General features: G+C 46.0%; 1 protein-coding gene and 1 long non-coding RNA gene across 2 annotated transcripts; both read left to right on the forward strand.

Moving 5' to 3' along the window:
- Positions 1-842: 842 nt before the first annotated feature.
- LOC141039244 (uncharacterized) lies at positions 843-3046 on the forward strand. The gene is made up of 3 exons (XR_012200172.1): positions 843-1024; positions 1140-1295; positions 1567-3046. It is a non-coding gene; the product is annotated as an uncharacterized lncRNA (long non-coding RNA).
- A 405-nt stretch (positions 3047-3451) lies between these two features.
- Positions 3452-6679, forward strand: LOC120968869 (uncharacterized). Its single transcript, XM_073503633.1, has 3 exons — positions 3452-4367; positions 4710-6295; positions 6380-6679. Exons 1-3 carry the CDS (start codon positions 3452-3454, stop codon positions 6677-6679), a joined length of 2802 nt encoding a protein of 933 aa, XP_073359734.1.
- The last annotated feature ends 11343 nt before the right edge of the window (positions 6680-18022 follow it).

Consider the following 18022-nt stretch of genomic DNA (forward strand, 5'->3'; position numbering starts at 1 on the left):
ACATCTGGTATAATTGTTTGATTTTTAATGAAAACAATGTGCATTCCTGCTTTGACTACTCTGACAGCTTGCTGCATCTATTATTAGACCGTCTATTTACTTGTACGAACCAATTTCAGATCAGTCCATCACTGAACAGACCGCAGTTGTTGTTGTTCCTCAACCCACTGATGGTGATGTCACATGTGTACCGCGGCCTTCCAAACTGAACTCAGGTTAGTATAAAACATAATCAGTGCTCTCTACTCTTCGGATAGCACTAAACTGACCCGTTATGACCACTATCGGTTATTTTTACATCAGGCGGGCAACCCGGCAACCTCATCAACGTATGTGTCTCTCAGTTGTCTCACTGACGAGTTAGCCGCAGCCGTAGCACAAAGTGTAAACGGTATTACAAGATTCGTCTTTCGTTGTGAACCGTATCTATCTTATAGAGGTTGTGTTGCAGATGTTCATTAACATACTAAGTACATTATCATTTTGGTTTGGTTTTGTTCCAGAGGCTCTAGATTTGACTCATATGTATGGAGGAAATTACGTAAACATCAATGCAACTCCTCAAGTTTTACCACAATCCGGTTCAACATCCAAGCACATGACTACAGGATCTGTCGTGCGTGTCTCCAAACCATCTAAGAAAGTTATCTTGTCTGATGAAAAAAGGGAGCAGATAAACGCCAAGAGGCGAGCTGCTTATCGGAGGAAAAAGGAGGAGGAAGCAGAAAAAGTACAGCATGGAAGTCAACCTGACCTTTCAATATCGGGTATGATTGTTTGATTTTAAATCAAAACAATGTACATTCCTGCATTCACTACTCTCACACCTTCATGCATCTATTACTAGATGACAAGGAAGAGCTAATAAATGCGCGGAGGCGGGCAACGTATCTTAAGAACAAGGAAAATGCTGACATTAACAAGGAACAGATGAAAGCTCCGTTGGTAGATGGTTATCGAAGAAAATATGATGACGCCGCCGGCAAGCATCTCCATCAAAATATGCCTGCCGTTGACATGTCGGGTACGACTATTTCTATATTACAGGCCAAACGTCTATTGAATATACTCCCTTTGTTCATAAGAGTATGATTATTATCTGAGAATCCGTGAGTATGACACCTGCAACCATATTGCAGGTATGCAAAATGTTCCACGGAGCGCTCTGTGTGATATCACTAATGGGGTACAAGCTCACCCTATGCTCCTTGCCGACAAAAATAGCCAGATCAAGGCTCAAGGGCGAGCTACCGTGAAGCACAAAGATGATAACCTTCCTGCCCTTACAATATCAGGTTAGAATGCTTTTTGATTCAGCTGCCTCTTGATAGTATATATATTCCTAATGTTTCTGGATACAAGTGTTTAATAAGTTATCTTGGAAAACAAGCTTATCAAACTCATTTTTTTATCGTCCTCTCGTTTGACTTTTGATTAGACATTAATACCTTGTGAAAATGGACGGAAGGAGTCAGCTGATATGACCTGCATAATATGCTGGTACCTTTTGTATCAATGATCAATTAATGCAGTACTGATTAGCGTTTTACACTGTTGTATAACCAGCCGACCCAAATAGGTCCAGATATACGTCATTGTCACAAGATGAGGCGGTATTGCCTCATACCAATACAATCAGTACAGCTGTCATTCATGATAACCAACTACCTAGGAAGCAGCGTGGTAAGCAACGCAGAACTTGCTTAACTCCTGATCAAATGGAGCAAACAAACGCGCGGAGGCGAGCAACATATCGGAAACATCTAGAGCACGGAACTATCGATCTTGAAGAAAAAAATACCACGCTGCGAGAATGGAGGGCATGCAGCAAAGAGAAGGGGGAGTTAAGTGCAAAAAGAAAGGCAACTTATGCGGCAAAGAAGCACACCCCGTGCAAAGAATCCCTCGCACTCCCACGTCCAGACCTAGCAAACTTATCCCGCGCAACACCCCTCTCTCGGGCCGCCGAAGGTGATTCATCTGATGGCGACCCGACGACAATCATGCCGAATTTCATTGTTGGTACCAATGGTATGATAATTCTATTGTCACCTTGTTGTGCTCATTCTCACCAACCCTCATCTGACATGACGTTGTCTATTGTCACATTCGCCATGGAGATAATGCAGACAAAATCGATGGGTTCCGAGACTGCATCACTGGCGATGAGACGACACCATCCGACTTTATGGATGAGGAGTACTACATGTTTCGCGACGAAGGTATGGTCAACTATAATCTATGAATTTGTGGGGCTTTATCATAATTATAGTTAGTAGTTAATAATGTTTTGAACATCATGTTTCAACAAATGCACGTAGGATACGATAATGACACCTTGGAGGATGAAGAGGAAGCGATCATGTCGTCTGCTATACCTAGCGAGGTTGATCCATTAGACTTTGTCTACACAAACATCCCAGACACGACTCACATCCTGAAGCTCGACGCAAACTGCAAACACTGCAAGGCAAAAAAAAATTGTGTCTGAGACTGACGGCTTCTGCTGTCGCAATGGCCAGATCGAACTTAAACAACCTGAGCCAATCCCAGAGCTGATGAGGCTATGGTCAAGCATGGATGCAGATTCTAGACATTTTCGGGAAAACATACGCTTCTTCAACGGGCATTTCGCCTTCACAACCCTTGGCGTCAGCCTTGATGAGAACTACACAAACATGAAGTCTGGGGTGTACACATTCCGGGCACACGGCACCATCTACCACAATGTGCATTCGTTCGGGCCTAGCTCCCGTCCTGAGCATCTGCAGTTATACTTCTATGATGATGACCCAACCATCACTCATCGTAAGGCGGCCACCAAGCAATTAGACCAAGATGTCGTGAAGAAGTTAGTAGACATACTCAAAGAAAACCCGTACTCCCAGCAATTTAGGAGTTTGGGTGCACACAAGGACAACCTCGATGATTACAGGATAGACCTAAACACCGATAAAAGGCTTGACCAAAGAAGATATAACAGACCGTTGTCATCTGAGGTCGCTGCAATTTGGGTTGAGGGCAACGACCTAGCAAAAAGGTTTGACCGGAGGATAACACTTTGTGGTAATAACAACGAAAGGCACAGTATACGTGTGACCTCTGGAGCATATGACCCTTTGTCTTATCCCCTATTCTATCCAAGGGGAGAACTAGGTTGGCATCCGAAGCTACCTAAACGTAATGTTCCTTTGGAGGTTGTACTAAATCCTTAACTGGTCCATGATGATGATGAGGATGCAGGTATGCCGTCTGCGTCCCATTTTGCTACAAATAATATTTTGTTTGTCGATTATATCCTCATTTTGATGGTACTCAATCATGTGCAGAGGGCAACAGCAGGTTGTGCGTCTCTGTCAGAGACTACTACTGTTACATGCTGCAGACACGGCCTGCGATCTTTAATCCCATACTCTGTGGAGCACGCCTCTTGCAGCAATGGGCCGTCGACATGTACGTCAAGATTGAAAGTTGTCGGTTAAGGTGGTACAGGAAGAACCAGACGCAGATTCGTGCCGACTTGTATAAAGGAGTTGTTGATGCGATCACATCGGGGGAGACACGAGCAAGCGATGTTGGGGTAAGAATAGTTCTCCCTGGAACATACCCTGGTGGCGACCGCGACATGAAGAAGAGGCATATGGATGCCATGGCAATTGTACATACATACGGGAAGCCTGACATCTTCTTGACCATGACTTGCAATCCAAAATGGGAAGAGATAACGAATGAGTTGCTGCCTGGTCAGACGGCGCAAGACCGACCTGATATTGTGGCTCGCGTGTTCTTTGGCAAACTAGAGGCTATGAAGGACATGTTGTTCAAGAAGCACATCCTGGGTGTTGTTGTCGCATATGTATATGTTGTCGAGTTTCAAAAAAGAGGCCTCCCACACGCACATTTTCTGTTGATCATGGACTCAACATATAAGCTTATCGTCCCCGAGCAGTATGACCGACTCATTTCCACAGAGCTCCCAGACAAGCATAAGTATCCGGAATTGTATGCAATGGTGGTAAAACATATGATGCACGGACCATGCGGTGCTCTAAACCCGAAGAATGTTTGCATGCAAGAAAACGGATGCAAGTGCAGATACCCGCGGTCGTTCAATGAAAACACAGCACAGGGGAAGGACTCGTACCCAGTTTATCGACGTAGAGACGATGGTAGGCGTGCTAAGGTCCGAGGGAAGATGTTGGACAACAGATGGGTTGTGCCTTATAACCCATACCTTTTGCGGATGTTCAATTGCCACATCAACGTTGAGGTCTGCTCGAGCATAAAGGCCGTCAAATATCTTTACAAGTACATTTACAAGGGCCATGATAAGGCTTCTTTCAGCATCGACCAGCCCGACGCCGATGGTAACATTGATGAGATCAAGAGATACGTTGACGCAAGGTGGATCACCCCTCCGGAGGCTATGTGGAGGATATTTGGCTTTCCACTTTGCGCCAACTACCCTCCTGTCTTGCAGTTGCCTCTTCATCTCCCGAATATGCACAGGGTCGCATTCAATGCCCAGGCTAACTTGAAAAATGGTGTCGCCTCAGAAAATATTTCAAAATCCATGTTAATGGAGTATTTCAAGGCTAACTAGGAACACGCTCGGGCTAGAAATATATTGTACAAGGATTTTCCCGGAAGCTTCACGTGGTAGAAGAAAAAGAAGTTTTGGAAGCCGCGGGTCGAGCGTTTTCAAATAGGTTGCATCGTGTCTGCCAATCCTGCCGAGGGGGGCCGATACTATCTACGTGTGTTGCTAAACCATGTTACGGGCAAAACATCCTTTGACGACTTGCTCACCGTGGACGGCGTGCTATGTGGGAGCTTTAGAGAGGCTGCTGAAAGGTTGGGACTCATCGAGGCAGACAACACGCTCGACGACCGTCTTACTGAGGCTGAGCAGTGGGCGATGCCATGTTCTCTTAGGAGGCTCTTCGCAACCATCTTGGTGCACTGCGAGCCAGGCGACGTGCGTGGTTTATGGGATAGGCACCTCGAGCCTATGTCAGATGACTATCGTCGATCACGCACGTCCCCTGACGAGGTGGAGCAGATGGTGTTGCTAGACATTAGGGGTATGTTGCAGTCCATGGGTAAAGATATTGTTGATTTCGCTCTTCCGAGCATAGATGGTGCGTTTGACCCAACCGAGGGCGAGGCAAGAGAGGTCATCGAGGAAACAACCGTTGAGTGTGACATGGATGACACTAAGTTGGTATCTTCGCTGAACTTGGAACAAAGGGCCGCATACGACGAGATACTAACGGCTGTTGAACGCGGTGATGGGGGTGTATTCTTTGTTGATGGCCCTGGAGGTACAGGGAAGACCTTCCTATACAGGGCGATGCTTGCCAAGGTGAGGAGCCAAGGCAAGATTGGTATCGCTACCGCGACGTCGGGCGTCGCCGCTTCTATCATGCCTGGCGGCAGGACTGCCCACTCGAGGTTCAAGATCCCATTGAGTTGCGATGATGGAGCCTCGTGCAGCTTCACCAAGCAGAGTGGGACCGCCAAGCTCCCAAGGATGGCCTCATTGATAATATGGGACGAGGCCAGCATGACGAAGCGACAAGCGGTAGAGGCATTGGACAACAGCATGCGCGACATCATGGGAATACGTGACCGACCCTTTGGAGGAAAGACTGTTGTTTTTGGTGGGGACTTTCGGCAGGTGCTTCCGGTCGTCAGAAGGGGGTCGCGGGGCCAGATAATTGATGCAACCCTCCGAAGTTCTCATCTGTGGAAGTGTATGCGGCAGCTTCGGCTCATCACCAACATGAGGGCTCATAATGACACGTGGTTTGCAGATTACTTGCTAAGGGTCGGCAATGGCACTGAGGATGTAGACGATCAAGGCAACATACTACTCCCTGAAGATATTTGTCTGCCGTCTACAGGCGAGGTTGACGACCTGGAGAAACTTATTGACCACGTGTTTCCGAGTCTAGATGACAACATGTCTGATTCCAATTACATGACATCTCGAGCAATCCTTTCCACGACAAACGACAATGTCGACAAGATAAACATCCGCATGATAGGCCGTTTTCATGGAGATGAAGTAATCTACCATAGCTTTGACATTGCAGAGGACGACCCATATGGCTACTACGCTCAGGAGTTTCTTAATGGATTGACTCCTAATGGTCTTCCTCCGCATGCACTCAAGCTAAAGCTGAACTGCCCTGTCATACTTCTAAGGAACATTGATCCAGCTAATGGACTGTGTAACGGCACTAGGCTTGTTGTAAGAGGTTTTGAGAGGAACACTATTGATGCAGAAATCGTGATTGGTCAACACGCTGGCAGGAGGGTCTTCCTTCCTCGAATACCTCTCTGCCCATCTTAAAACGACATGTTTCCGTTCAAGTTTAAGAGAAAGCAATTTCCTATAAGGCTTAGCTTTGCTATGACCATTAACAAGGCTCAAGGGCAGACCATACCGATAGTTGGTGTCTACCTACCCAATCCCGTGTTCTCTCATGGTCAGCTCTATGTTGCTTTGTCTCGAGCCACCGCGAAGAGAAACATAAAGATACTCATTCAGAAGGAGAAGCCGAAGGAGAAGGCCAACAAGCTAAAGGACAATCCAAAGAAGCGAAAAAGATCGACTGTGTCCTTACTGACCTCGATGAAGAACATCGTCTATAAGGAAGTCCTTACAGGCTGAAGTTCGGTCTTAATAGACTGGCAGGTTTAGTAATGAAAGAGCATTTACTCTTGCGATGGTCAAGATATGCTGAATTTCGTTTCTTTTACATATATTTTTTATTTGGTATTTTTATATTTGGATGTATACAACATCATCGCTGATATAGATTTTCTACAAGCGTACTTTTTCATGTGTAATATGTGATTCAGATATAGTGATTGGCAGGATAAAGACCTGGAACATCCAATGAAACTATTGTATTACGGCAAATTAACATATCTGTTCTTATTATTTTGGTATTTTGATAGTATGTTTGAATGTAAGTTTATGGACGTCCTTATGATCCTCTACAATCATCTGCTAGGTCGGAACTATAATATTCTGATTGGTCTGAATTATAAGACCAACACACGCAGAAGGAAAGTTTGTGAAGCTTGTGAATATATATTTTGCATATGTACTATAAATAATAAAAAGCTAGCATGCGTACATGCGAATAAGTTTATATGCCCGTGCGACTTTGAAAAAATGTGACAACTGACATGTCTGTTTGCTGAAGTGTACAATATTTGGAAAAAAATTAGAATACTTGATACTTTCACGTATCTAAACTAATTATTTAACAGTTCAGTTCAGGTTACATATTATTTTCTTGCATTGGTTCATTTACCATCATGAATTTACTGTGCATCTGTAATAGTTCAGACCTAAAATATTTGTATGTATACAGCATCATCGCTGATATAGATTTTCTACAAGCGTAATTTTTCTTAACGAATGATGCCGCTGATGTGTTACTTCTGCTAATGCATAAACAGATAGTGCATGTGTGTAATACCGTTGCTGCTAATGCATACGCATAAATACACAAATTTATGTTGTTTCCTAGCTATGGGAGCATGTACTTCTACTACTATTTCTCGTATGTACGTATGTATGTTATACAGATTGTTGTGATGAAAAAGAATAATAAATATGATGTTTTGCAATGCTGTGTTGGACTGAATGATTTGTAGTCCAATTATATTTTTTGATATACATGAGGTATTACACATGAAATGCAAGAAAGAGTTGTAAGCTGATCTCAATAGGTTTCTTTTTATTTATTTCCCTAATTCATGTTTATTTTTTTATGTTCTCTTTCCTGTTTGAACAAGGAAATGTAAGTAAATGTTACAGCTGGCACAAACTTGAATGAAGTGTTAATGCATTTGAAGAAAACAGTATTCAACATAGTTTTAAAAAAATCCCGTGTATAAGGAAATTTTAGAAGTGTTATTGAAAAATGTACAATACGTGCATGTTAACTATTTTATTTGCTTCCTTTTAAAAAGTTCCTAATCGGTTTATCACACATGAAATTTTAAGACAGGTTATCTTTTTTGTCTTGTAATAATATAGTAGGTTCTACTCACCGAATCACAAAATTGATCCCATTAATTAATATTTGATTGTGACCAAATCGGTCGATTTGTTTACCGATTTCGTATTCAGAGCTTCCTAGAAACGCTTATATATAGATCAACCGTTCCAGCGACCTTACCAGACCTCTCCATCCTCCTCTCACATGGCGTCATCCAACAGTTCAATTCGCTTCAGCGATGATGCTGTTGAGGATATTCGTTGGCAGGAAGAAGAAAGTGAAGATTTCGGTGAACTGAAAGATCATGACGGCGCTACGGCGATGCGTCCCTTTGGTAAGGGTAACACACCAAAGCTAAAAAGGCTTAGGATGCATAATCACGTCGAGCCTATTAACCTGCCTATTAGTAATAGATATCCCGTTACGAAAGACGATAGGAAAGAAGGTTTGGCGGACGGTTGGGGTACTAGCAACGATCAAATTCTGCAGGCAACCAAGGAGAGCAACAAGCTAATGCAAACTCTCATAAAGAAGATCAATCAGTTGGAACATATGGTTGTGAAGCACATGCAAACATGCAACAAGAAGACGGAAATGCCTTGAAAGGAGCAATCATGAGGAGTTATACAATATTCTTTACAGCTTTTTATGTTTTATGTTTCAACGCTCCTTAAGAGCATTTTGCATTGTAATCGATTTGGAGTCAAACTATGAAAGTATGAATAAAGAACAGATATTGTTTCATGCTTGCTTTCTTACTCTCTGTTTTTGATCTTCCCTTTGAGCTTTGTCGCCGAACATGCTATTTTTTTCTTGTCATATTTAGCAGCCGAATTCAACATGGATGGTGAATATAATCATGTTAGATGGTGGTTTTGGAGTCTCCTTTATTTGTTCTGAATGGTTGTCGCCTAATCGTGAAGTGTTTACATCTTTGGTTTGTTTGTGCTAACGAATCATTTGTTTTGACTGGCAGGTGGAGATTCAGGCCAGGCAGGTAAATTGCATCAACAGGGCGATCCCCACACAAGGTAAATTGAATCATCCTCGAGGAGCGGAGCAGAATTCGAGAAGGCTGAGCAGGTATGTCCTTTCCTTTGCTTCCATTCTCTTTGCAGCAACCACTGTTTCCCAGCAGTTCATATTTCCTCTCTACGATTCTTGTGATCCTGTTGTGATTTAAGAGATTTGTTTACTCTTGCCATGATTGCAGACCGGAGAGAAGCTGGTGCATGTTGTCAAGGACACACGATTGAACTATCGACATATCGATCTGCGGACACACGCGAATCAATCCATCTTCCGTATCCAATTCGAAGTTGAAAAGGTGTGTATTTGTCCTTTTTCTGCTCAGTGTTATCTTTCATGTCATATGGTATTGTGCTGTACCAAGTAGCATACTGTGTTATGGCTAGCACCATGTGCTTACTTATTCTTATACATTCTGTGTTAGTTATTCTTATACAAAGATCTGGTCACCGTTCATTCTTTCAGCCTAGTATCTCCGTCTATCAAGCAAAAGGCACTTCAGCATCAATATACCCCTCTTTTCGAAAAAAAAAACCTTGAACAAACTGGCATTTTAACATGCAGCGCGTAATATTGTGCTATTAAAACATCCTATGTTGGTCCCATTTATGTGGCGTACCTGGCACTATTTTCTTTGCATCTGCCAACTATGTACACAGTAGTGTTGAGAAGGCAAGCAAGCATGACACAAGAAGTGTTAGACTGTATAGCTTCTGTAGTTGTATACGTATATGTATGTATGATATAACGTTGTACCCCTTCATTATATATATGAGATAGGCCACCCCTAGAGGGTTGAGCCGGTTCCCCCAATTCTATTGTTTGACATGGTATCAGACTAGGTCAACACGCTTCCGCCTAAACCCTACACCCCGCCGCCGCTGTTTCCTGTCACCCGTGCCGCGCTGCCGCCGTCCCTGCGATCGCGCCGCCGCCGCCATGTCGGGCCCCGCCGCATCTCCTCCACGGCTAGCTTATTGCCGGCCTCCCTCGCGGCTCTTCTCTCCCGACCCCTCGACGCTGCAGCGGCTTCAACATCTCCGATCGGGACGAGGAGCATCGGGTCCTTTTTCTCCTCGTCGCCGGGTCACGCGATTGTGCCTCATACCGCTGGTGCCACAGCGGGCGCCTCTTCGCCCGCCTCCCTCAGCGACACGCCGATCGCCCCGTCCAGTGGGGGCCATCCCTTCGCGCTGGTGACGCCCCCGTCGGCCCTGATGGCTGGCTTTGCTGCCTCGGGCCCGGCCCCTTTGCCGTCTGTTCCCGCGGCTATGCCACCCGCGGATGCTACTGCGGCTGCACCCGCGATCTCTGCCACTACGGCGTATCCGCCTCCGGCAGTCTACTCCGCGGGCTCTTTGCCGCCGCCGCCGTTTCACTTCGGGAACATCATCACCATCAAGCTGTCATCAGACAACTACATCTTCTGGAGTGCGCAGGTCCTCCCGCTCCTCGGGAGTCATTATCTCCTGGGCTACGTGGACGGTTCTCTCCCCTGTCCCCCTGCGCTGGTGGATAGCGTGCACGGCCCGGTCTACAATCCGGCGCACCGTGTTTGGACAGGGCAGGACCAGGCGAACCTCTCCTCCATCCAGGGGTCGCTCACTCCGGCTGTTGCCGGACTTGTTGTCTTCGCCAAGACGTCTCATGAGGCATGGACCATCCTTGAGCGCTCGTTTGCGGTGCAGTCGCAGGCTCGTGTCTCCGCGCTTCGTCGTCGGCTTGGTGAGTGTCAAAAGCTGGACTCCACGGCCACTGAGTTCTACAACAAGGTCAAGGGCCTTGCCGACACGTTGGCCTCCATCGGACAGCCACTCACCGACTCCGAGTTCAACTCATTCATTGTCAATGGTCTTGATGAGGAATATGACGCCTTGGTCGAGATCATCAACGAGCGGGGTAACTCGAACCCCATGATGGCGCATGAGGTCTTTTCCCGCCTCCTTCTCACGGAACAGCGGGTCGAGTCGCGCCGCTCCAGGGGCAGTGGGGGCTCCCTCTCGGCCAACGCCGCCACCAAGGGTGGCCGCCCTTCTTCATCATCCAGGACCCCTTCGGGGCTGCCACTGCCGCCCGCCTCGGCCCCCCCTACTACCACGACATTACCGGGGGCTGGCGGTAAGCGCGTGTGTCAGCTCTGTGGCCTTGATGGGCACTGGTCCTCTAAGTGCCACAAACGCTTTCAGAAGAGTTTTCTGGGTCTCGGCAATGATGGCAAGGACACGCGCAACTTTGCGCGTCAGGTGGCCATGGCAGATCGGCCAGTGTCCACGAAGCAGCAAGGGCACACTCAGTCCTACTCTGTTGATCCCCACTGGTACATGGACTCTGGGGCAACGGAGCACCTGACGAGTGAGATGGGCAAGCTCCATACTCGCGAACCCTACCACGGCTCCGACAAGATCCACACCGCCAATGGAGCAGGTATGCATATATCTCATATTGGTCAAGCATCTCTTCTCACTAGGCATGCAAATAGGAGTCTTCAACTTCGTAATGTGCTTAGAGTTCCCTCTGTGACACGTAATCTTCTTTCTGTTTCTAAACTTACACGTGATAATAATGTGCTTTGTGAATTTCATCCTTTTGATCTTTTTATTAAGAATCGGGCACGAGGGACATTCTTCTTAGCGGGCGGTTGTGCCAGGGCCTCTATCGTCTGGAGCATCCTGGTGTCGCTCGCGTGTTCAGTGGAGTTCGGGTATCTCCATTACAATGGCATGCTCGTCTTGGTCACCCGGCCACACCTATCGTTCGTCATGTTTTGCGTCGTCATGAGCTTCCTAGCATGTCTAGTAATAAAGATGTAGCAGTGTGTGATGCTTGTCAGCAGGGGAAGAGTCATCAACTTCCTTTTTTCGGAGTCTAGTCGTGAGGTGAAACATCCTTTAGAACTTGTATTTTCAGATGTATGGGGTCCTGCTCAGACTTCTGTCAGTGGTCACAATTATTATATCAGTTTCGTTGATGCTTATAGTCGCTTTACCTGGCTTTATCTTATTAAACGTAAATCTGATGTGTTTGACATTGTTGTTCAGTTTCAAAAACATGTTGAACGCCTTCTCAAGCACAAAATTGTTCATGTCCAGTCAGACTGGGGGGCGAATATCGCAACCTCAACTCCTTCTTTCAGTCGCTTGGGATCGCTCACCGTTTAGCATGTCCACATACACATCAACAGAATGGTTCTGTGGAACGTAAGCATCGTCACATTGTTGAAACTGGTCTTACTCTTTTGGCCCATGCATCGGTTCCGTTTCGGTTCTGGAGTGATGCTCTCACCACTGCATGTTTTCTCATAAACCGTACTCCCACTCGTGTTTTGAATATGAAGACTCCCATTGAAGTTCTCCTTAATGAACAACCTGATTATACCTGTTTTAAGGTTTTTGGGTGTGCTTGCTGGCCACATCTCCGCCCGTATAACAAGTGCAAGCTTGAGTTTCGTTCCAAGAAGTGTGTCTTTCTTGGCTATAGCTCCCTTCATAAAGGATACAAATGTCTTCATGTTCCCACAAATCGTGTCTATATATCTCGGGATGTCGTGTTTGATGAGCATGTTTTTCTCTTTGCCAAGCTTCCTGTGTCCACTGCTGAACCACCATCTTTGCATTCATCCTCTGTTGCATCTGACCAATTTGATGATGTTGCATACTCTCCTATATTGTTGCTTAACCATGGTGCAGGCACTAGACGTGGGGCTTGTTTGGAAATTTTGGAGGCGCCATCGTCTCCCTCGCTGGTCTTACCAGCGGTTCACGACGATCAGGGTGTTCCCCTGCATGGCTTCGGTCCTCGTGCCCATGCACGTTCGATCGAACCACCCTCCGCGCCATGTGCTTCGGCGCCCCGGGCCTCTGGACTGGCGCCATTGGCCTCTGGGCTGCCTGCGTCGCTGCCTGGGCCGACCGGCTTGGCGCCCTTGGCCCCTGAGCTGGCCTCGTCGCTTCGCTCGGCCCCGCCGGCCTCGGCGCCCCTGGCCCCTGAGCTGGCCCCGCCAGCCTCGGCGCCCCTGGCCCCTGAGCCGGCCCCGTCGCCCCCTCGGCCCGCCTCGCCGGTTTCGCCCGGGCCGTACTCGCCTGGGCCGAGCTCACCTGCCTCCGGTGTGCTCTCGCCGGTGCTCTCTGAGGCCTCCCCGTCGCTGGCCGAGTCGTCATCGCCATCGCTGCCTTCATCACCTGAGTCCTCTCAGGCTCCTATGGCTCCTGTGGTCCCTCAACGACCACACACACGGAGTCGCACTGATGGTACTGTTGGTTGGTTGGCTGCATGTCTGGCTGCTGCTCGTGCGGATCCTACCTCTGAGCCTTGTACGTATCAAGCTGCTCTGAGTATACCTCATTGGCGAGAGGCCATGGAGCAGGAGTATCATGCTCTTCTTCGTAACAAGACATGGACTCTTGTTCCGCCACCACCCCGTGTTAATGTCATTGATTCTAAATGGGTTTTCAAAGTGAAGAAGCATTCTGATGGTTCTATTGAGCGCTACAAGGCGCGGCTGGTTGCTAGAGGTTTTCGGCAACGTTATGGTCTTGATTATGAAGACACCTTCAGTCCAGTGGTTAAACCTACTACTATCAGGCTTCTTCTCTCTCTTGCAATTACTCGGGGTTGGTCTCTTCGTCAGCTTGATGTGCAGAATGCTTTTCTCCATGGTGTTCTGGAAGAGGAGGTCTATATGCGGCAGCCCCCAGGGTTCTTTGATCCTGATCGTCCTGATTATCTGTGTCGGCTCACTAAAGCATTCTATGGTCTGAAGCAAGCTCCTCGGGCTTGGCATGCTCGTCTTGCGACAGCCCTTCGTGCTCATGGTTTTGCATCATCAGCTGCTGACTCTTCGTTATTTCTTCTACAAAGGCCCGAAGTTACCATGTATCTCCTGGTCTATGTGGATGATATTATACTCGTCAGTTCCTCTCAGTCGGCTGCTGCTGCTCTTGTTCGGTCTCTTGGTGCTGACTTTGCGGTCAAAGACCTTGGACACCTTCACTACTTCCTTGGTGTGGAAGTTGCTTCTGTTTCCAATGGTCTTGTTATGACGCAAAAGAAGTACTCTTTGGATTTGTTGCAGCGAGCTGGGATGCTTAAGTGCAAACCGACTACTACACCTATGTCTGCTACTGACAGGATCACTGCTGCCGATGGTGACCTCCTGCCTTCTGCTGTTGCGACACAGTACAGGAGTATCGTTGGTGGGTTGCAGTACTTGACGATCACACGTCCAGATATATCCTTTGCTGTCAACAGAGTATGTCAGTACCTCCAGGCACCTCGTGACACTCATTGGTCTGCGGTGAAGCGCATCTTGCGCTACATTCGCTTCACGTTGTCCTATGGTTTGCACATTCGACCGAACCCCTCTGGGGTCATTTCGGCATATTCTGATGCGGATTGGGCTGGCAGTCCGGATGACAGGCGATCCACGGGGGGCTATGCTGTGTTCTTTGGTTCTACCTTGATTGCCTGGAGTGCTCGGAAACAGGCTACTGTTTCGCGTAGCAGTACTGAAGCTGAGTATAAGGTTGTGGCTAATGCAACTGCAGAAATTATATGGATACAGTCTTTGCTTCAGGAGTTGGGTATATCTCAATCACAGTCTCCTATTCTTTGGTGTGATAACATCGGTGCTACATACCTATCTGCTAATCCGGTATTCCATGCCCGAACGAAACACATCGAAGTGGACTATCATTTTGTACGGGAACGGGTATCTCAGAAGCAACTACAGATCAAGTTCATCTCTTCCAAGGATCAACTTGCTGACATCTTCACCAAGCCATTACCTCTTCCACAGTTTGAGACTTGTCGGCGCAATCTTACCCTTCTAGATTCTTTAGGAAGTGGCTAAGATTGAGGGAGGGTGTTAGACTGTATAGCTTCTGTAGTTGTATACATATATGTACGTATGATGTAACGTTGTACCCCTTCATTATATATATGAGATAGGCCACCCCTAGAGGGTTGAGCCGGTTCCCCCAATTCTATTGTTTGACAAGAAGATACTTGTAGAATATACTGACTTGTTTGCTCCATGCATGTTTACCTACAAAATACTTACGCCTAAGTTAACTAAGTGAATATACTTGATCCTTTGATTGTGTGAACTCTATCCATTTCTGTCCCAGGAAAGCAAATATCCTACCTATTGCCGATTCATCGAAGCCTATGCCACTGCAAGCTATTTAACGAGGACTCTGTGTGCTATTCTATATCACGCAACTGGCATTTAATCCATAGGAGACGCTTTGGATTGATCGATGATGAACCAGGCTGCTTACTTAATTTGGGGCCTAATGAATCGTGTTCAGGTGAAAACTTGCATCCCATGCATCTTCTGTTTAATTTTGGAGATTAGTTCCATTATTTTTCCTGTTACTATGGTCGCGATAACTACTGTAACTAAGAAACAAACGTTCCTTGTGTGCTCCCATGTGGCTGCCTACCTGAGCTGTGGAATTCCTTTTATGACCAGAACCTGGCTTCCTTCGTTAAGATGAAGAAAAGAAACCTCCTCCTGCTGCCATGCCAACCAACCCTAGCAAGGTGGCCGAGGGAGGAGGAGGAGCTCAAGTGCGGGTACCGTCCGAGGGGAACCAGCAGGTGGCGAACCACAAGCGTCATTGGGATCGGCTACGAGGTCTCATTGATCTAATTCATTCTTGCTCCTTTGACCAAATTCATTCATGCTCATGTGTATGTATGTAGTTGATCAATTAGTTATTTTCTTTATTACATGCCCAATGCTTGCCTAAATCCTCACTTTTTCATTTAAAGAATTATCCATGTATGTGCACTGCCTAGTGTAATCATAAATTCGAAATTAAACTGGTCTTGATTATTACATGCTATATATATATATATATATATATTGATGTGACAACCACATGCGCACCAAATTGTTGAGGTCCCTCTATGAATGGTTGTCCGCTTTCAGAACTCAGTGTCTGGTTGCTTGCTGTGTTAATATGTACTGTATTTCAACTTGTGATCTTGAATAATATTTGCCTGCTAGCTGTCATGTTCAGGAAATGCTCTCAACTTTTATCCGTGTCAAATAATTGGACTTTGCATGCAGTGGATTACCATCCATCTAGGTGCATAGATATATGACCCTGTTCCCACATGTGCACTGACATGTTCAGAAAATGTCGATGTTTTCTGGTTTGTATTTAGAATATCTTGATATCTCTTGTGATCTCGATATCTTTCATGTTGGTAGTATTTTTGACCTTTTTGTTATGCAGCCTACAATATTCTGGCAATGTGTCATTTAGTGATATCTTGTGTTGTTCTGGTCAGGCGTGTTCCGGCTCTGGCGGTGCTGCTAGCAATAAGATTTAATTATTTTTGTTTATGACAACTAGAAAGCGAATGTACAATTTGTATATTTATTTTACTATAGTTTTTTTCTGGAAATGCATGACTTAGCGCATACCGTAAGAAATTTCTTCTACCAAGAGTGCTAGATGGTAACCTAGCTTCTGACTGCTACTGAACAATTTTAACTGTTCGTCTCTGAAAGTGCACTAGCAAAAATCCTGAAAGGTAGCAGCGCTGTAGCATTGCTCTGTTTATGATCACCGGGTTGTGTGCTTGTCTAAATAATGAGCTAAATGGAGTCATGTTGTGGTTAGGGCAGGGAGTAGACATGTACTGAGTTTTCTTCTCTCTCTCTCTCGCTCTCTCTCTCTCTCTCTCTCTCTTTTGCGAATGACTGAGTTTTCTTTTCTCGTTGAGTGGCTGCACATGAGGACCCGGAATTAGTTTACACTTGGCAAAAAAAATCTGAGAAGTCATCTAGCATGTATTCAGAAATATGTCATGGTTCCTCACACAAATGAAATAAGTAGCCGGTATGGATAATCTGACTCTGGCCTCACATGTAGAAGTATATAATTATTTTGTACTTTGGAAGGTCGTGACTAGATCTGGGAACTTTGTTAGGAGTATTATCTGGAACTCTCTCGCAATGCTTGTGATTAATTAATGGTTATGTTCATCCCTCTTTTGCAGCACAGCAGGGGAGAAGTGGAGCTGTGTAGGCGGCCAAGAGGGAGCCGTGGCCGCCCGATTTGGTGTGGAGCCGTGGCTGGCTGCGTGGCCTCTGCGCCTTACGCACGGTTGCAGGCCTGGCTGGCCCTTGGGTTCAGGTGCAGGAAGTTGAAGAGCTCTGCAGCGCCGGCCTCCCCGAGCTCCTGCAGTCTGATCACCTAGCATGGCAGTTTAGGTGAGTTTCTGATTCTTCACTTCTCTCCACTACATGATCTGCTTTGGATATCGAGCCAATGTTCTGCTTGTTTAGATGTTAGTGGCGGTGGTATGATTTTATAGGATTTATATGGTGATGGCAGCCATATGTGTCTAACAAATGTAATATAGCATATAATCTGAAAACATAGATTTTACACACATTTACTTTGGTTGGTTTGTGTGTTCAGATCTGAGTAGGACAGATGCAGTAGTGCACACTCAGATGCTATGTAGATGGTCTTGATGTCTTGAGCTCCTTTCTGTCTGAGCAAACAAACTTGCTCCTGTGTTTATAGTTCTTGGTATCTTGCTGTTCGCTGTGTAGACTCACATTGTCAATTGAGATAGCACTGTTTTCTGTGCAGTGTTCATCTCTGTAGCACTTCGTGAAGTCGTGGGTCTTTGGGTGCATTTTGATTTTCCTGTGAGGAAGGAGCTTTGCTTTTGGCCAGCTTGCTTCCAATATCATTTATTGGTTTGGTTTGTGAGATAAACCAAGGAACAGAAAACCATTGGGTCTGATCATCACATTCTCTTCTTCAAAAATTTAAGTACTTATATTTCTACCGGTTAATGGAGGTTTTCATATTTTACTCTCTGATGTGGAAAAGTTGGATGATAACCCATGTTGTTTTTTCCGTGGATCATGAGTGTACATGGAGCATTGCCCTGTAAATTAAGAGTATGCTTGCTTATCTTTGGTGCATTGCCGCAGAGTT

This window comes from Aegilops tauschii, chromosome 1 (genome assembly GCF_002575655.3).
Source record: "Aegilops tauschii subsp. strangulata cultivar AL8/78 chromosome 1, Aet v6.0, whole genome shotgun sequence".
NCBI lineage: Eukaryota > Viridiplantae > Streptophyta > Magnoliopsida > Poales > Poaceae > Aegilops > Aegilops tauschii.

What these genes read in the sequence shown, in the direction of transcription:
- LOC120968869 (XM_073503633.1), top strand. Translation starts at nt 3,452, where the DNA reads ATGTACGTCAAGATTGAAAGTTGTCGGTTAAGGTGGTACAGGAAGAAC. An exon ending in CGACCAGCCCGACGCCGATG is followed by an intron (nt 4,368 to 4,709) that starts GTAACATTGATG and finishes GTTTTCAAATAG; the next exon opens with GTTGCATCGTGTCTGCCAAT. An exon ending in ACACTATTGATGCAGAAATC is followed by an intron (nt 6,296 to 6,379) that starts GTGATTGGTCAA and finishes TTTCCGTTCAAG; the next exon opens with TTTAAGAGAAAGCAATTTCC.